A 3,730-nucleotide genomic window follows, 5' to 3' on the forward strand; every position below is an offset into this window, starting at 1 on the left:
GGGACCTGTGGGAGGGGCAGGGCTCTGTGGCTCGGGGCTGCTCCCTGGTGACACTCACTGCAGCGTCTTGCCTCTGTATCTGTGCAGCGTGAACTGCTGGCGACGCTTCGCTGCCAGTGGCACGACACCCTTCTCCAGGCCCTGCAGAAGTCGAAGCTCAACATGTCCAAGCTCAGGACGACGTCGGGGTACAACACTCTGTACCCGTACCTGTGCCTGCTGCCGGACGAGGAGTACGTGGGCATCATGCTGCAGGTAGGACCCTGCCCTGTGCTTGCAGGGCCACACTGGTCCTGCTCGGGCCAGCAGAATTGGAACACGAGCCCTAAAGGTTGCCCAGGCTGTTGGGAGCAGGCTCTGTCTGCTCCCTGTGCTGAGCAGCCAGACAAGCCCCTGCTCTGTCCTGGCCGTGTGTCCTTCCTCATCACCTGCTCAGCAGCACAGGAATCAGTATCTTTCTGTGCTCCTTGCACAGGGGCTTTAACTCCTGCTTTGACTCTCTGCTCCATCTTTCTGTCCCTCCCTCCTTAAGACCCTCTTTGCCTTCACCCTTCTCAGACCCTGAACAGCCTCTCCCCGCAAGGGGAGTCCCTGGTGGTGCTGGCCCGGGAGCTGGGCTCCAAGGTCTACGACAGGTATGTCACGCAGAGGAAGCAGCGCAGCTGCCAGCTGGAGAAGGTACAGGAGGTCTATGGGCGCTACATCCACCTCCTAGCGAAGGACAGCCAGGTGGGTGCACCCGGGAGGGCGTCTCGGGGCCTCTGGGTCATGGAGCAGGGTGGGTGTGAGGCAGTTTGTCTGTCCACCTCCTCGCAAGCGCAAGGTCTGGGTTCTGCGAACCTGCTGCTTTGCAGGATGCGATGGGAGTGGAGAAAGGGGCCAAGTCCCCCGATCTGGGCAGGTTGTTCCCAGAGCTGAGTGTGCGTGGCGGGGCAGGCAGATCTGCAGCCTGGGAGGGGGGATCAAGCAAGAGGAAGGGCTTTGCAGCGCCAGTCCTGGCCTGCAGCAGGGGCAGGTTCTTGCTGGTGGGTTTGCCCCAGCCGCGGCGGCATTTTCTCCTTCTGCCTTCCAGCCTGCCAGGTACTTGCCACGGGAATACTGGGAGAAACTGGTGGCAGAAGCAGGCTTTGGGCCTTCCCTGAACTTGAAGGACTGCAGCTGGCCCTACATGCTGCTCATGCGCCTGGGCATGTACATGCTGGAACTCCTGGTGAAGGCTGTCAAGGTGCCCAGGAATACGCTCAACCCTCGCCTGGAGCCCAAGCTCATCCCTGTCCTCTACCACATCTACTCCTTCCGCAGCAGCTGGCAGGTGAGCCTTGTGCTGGGAGCCCTGGGCTGTGCAGGGCACCTCTGCACCGCAACCAGGCTGTGGCAAAGCCCTTTTCCCTCCCTGCTGCCTTTTCTGCTCAGGGACACTTGGAGGGGCCTCTGGTTCTGTGCAGACAGTCAGTAATTAGCATGATCGTTAGGCAGTGGCTGACTGACCACGTGCTCTTCCTCTACTGCCGGCCTTCACCTCTCTGATTCTCACCTCCAGATTGGGTTGATAAAGCCCCATCCCATCTTCTCCCAGCTTGTGACCGACGCTGCAGAGACCTCACTGACTTTCAGCTCCTCCGCCATACCCATGCTGTGCCCCCCGGTGCCCTGGACCTCCCCCCAGTTTGGTGCCTTTCTCCTGAATGACACCAAGCTGATGCGCTTCGTGGATGGGGCTGTCCAGCACCAGCTGCTGCTGGAGCAGTGTCCCCTGGTGAACCTCCACCCCGTGCTGGATGCCCTGAACCAGCTGGGCAACTGCGCCTGGAAGATTAACCAGCCCGTGCTAGACATCATCATCTCCATCTTCAATGACAAAGGCAATGAGAAGCTGGACATCCCCCCACCCGTCTCGGAGGTCCCCAGGCCTCCCGCCGCTTCCAGCAGCTCCTCTGCCTGCAACAAGTCCCAGAAGCGCGAGCTGATGCTCTACAAGAAGAAGCTGGCTGAAACGCACAGCTTGCGCATGGACGCGCTCTATAAGCTCTCCATCGCCAACTACGTCAGGGACAAGGTATTCTGGTTTCCTCATAACATGGACTTCCGAGGCAGGACTTACCCTTGCCCGCCTTATTTCAACCACCTTGGTAACGACGTCACCCGGGCCATCCTGCTGTTCGCCGAGGGACGGCCACTGGGGCCCAAGGGCCTTGATTGGCTGAAGATCCACCTCATCAACCTCACGGGGCTGAAGAAGAAGAATGCCTTGCAGGAGCGGCTGGACTATGCCAATGAGATCATGGAGGAGATCCTGGACTCGGCCGACCGTCCGCTCACGGTACGTGGGGAGCGGCTGACGGGACTCTGCTGGCTCTTGTGGGGCGTTGGTGGGACCCTCAACCATGGGGGAGCAGCCTGGGCTCTGGGAGCCTGCAGCCAGCGCCCCGCAGGCTGGGAGGTTCCCTTCAGTGACCCAGCTGAAAAGCAGTCCGTGTGGGAGTCACACAGGAATTGTGCCAGTGTGCCAAGGAAAGAGGGATCAGCGTCGTCTTTCATTTCAGAGGAGACTTCATGTTTCTCTTACGTGGCACAGCTTCCAGAAAGTACAGTGGAAATCGGCTGATTTGATTTTGAATCGAAAACATTTTGAAGGAAGGAGAGCACTTGGGGAGGAAAAAAGGGAATCAGAGCATTGCAGAGTTTCCTAAATAACACATTTCTGTCTCAAAACACAACGCAATGAAATTTTGGGGAAGTGGAGGCCTGGTGGGAGGAGGCACCTTGCCCACTGTGTGCCAGGACTGCGGGGGCTCCTTGGCTCTAAGGTGCCACGCAGACACTGCCTGTCCCTGTCAGCCTGTGCTTGCCTGTTCACAGGGCAGGAAGTGGTGGATGAAGACGGACGAGCCCTGGCAAGCCTTGGCCTGCTGCATGGAAATCGCCAAAGCCTCGAGGTCCCCGGATCCAGCCGCCTACATCTCTCACTTCCCCATTCACCAGGTGGGAGCCCAACAGGCCCATGGGGCTGAGTGGGGCGGGGAAGTCAGGCTGGGCAGAAGCATCCAGATCTGCAGCGCTGCATTCACTGCACCACGTAGCCAGGCTTTCCTCGGAAAGGGAGTTCAGGCACCTTGCCTGGAGAACACCGTAATTCGCTGCTGTTTGCAGCCGTTCCTGAGCCAGTGCAGCCGAGTGCTGCTTTGCTTCCTTTGGCCAGAGCAGAGCCTGGCCGGCAGAGCACCGGCACCCCCACAGGGTGAGAGCTGGGCCGGTCTGACCTTCTCCCGCCGTTAGGTCGGGACTGGAAGTCGGTCCAGCCTGGCTGGGTGGGCTGTGCTGTGCTGTGTGGCAGCACGCCCCTGTCCGAAGCGCTCGGGGCTGTGCTGAGGCTCTGCTCTGCTCCTCTGCTTTGGCCAGAGCAGAGCCTGGCCGGCAGAGCACCGGCACCCCCACAGGGTGAGAGCTGGGCCGGTCTGACCTTCTCCCGCCGTTAGGTCGGGACTGGAAGTCGGTCCAGCCTGGCTGGGTGGGCTGTGCTGTGCTGTGTGGCAGCACGCCCCTGTCCGAAGCGCTCGGGGCTGTGCTGAGGCTCTGCTCTGCTCCTCTGCTGAGGCTGGAGCCGCCAAGCAGCTCTGTGGAGTGGGAGGTCTGGACCCCTGAGGAGGGGCTGGTCTGTCCCCTGCACTCAGCAGTGTGGCTGTCACCATGTGGCCTGTCCCTGCCCGCCCCACATGGGCCCATGGGCTCT

General features: G+C 60.7%; 1 protein-coding gene across 1 annotated transcript in view; it reads left to right on the top strand.

Annotated features, from left to right (window-relative positions):
• Positions 1-3,730, top strand: part of POLRMT (polymerase (RNA) mitochondrial (DNA directed)) — a gene marked incomplete at its 5' end in the record, with an annotated part of 16,706 nt that overhangs the window by 4,692 nt on the left and 8,284 nt on the right. The window contains 5 exons of the mRNA XM_010136493.1: positions 88-255; positions 559-729; positions 1,073-1,312; positions 1,541-2,320; positions 2,860-2,982. Coding sequence (XP_010134795.1) covers positions 88-255; positions 559-729; positions 1,073-1,312; positions 1,541-2,320; positions 2,860-2,982 — 1,482 coding nt within the window. The remainder of the gene's footprint in view (positions 1-87; positions 256-558; positions 730-1,072; positions 1,313-1,540; positions 2,321-2,859; positions 2,983-3,730) is intronic.

This window comes from Buceros rhinoceros, unplaced genomic scaffold, assembly GCF_000710305.1.
Source record: "Buceros rhinoceros silvestris isolate BGI_N320 unplaced genomic scaffold, ASM71030v1 scaffold27185, whole genome shotgun sequence".
Lineage (NCBI taxonomy): Eukaryota > Metazoa > Chordata > Aves > Bucerotiformes > Bucerotidae > Buceros > Buceros rhinoceros.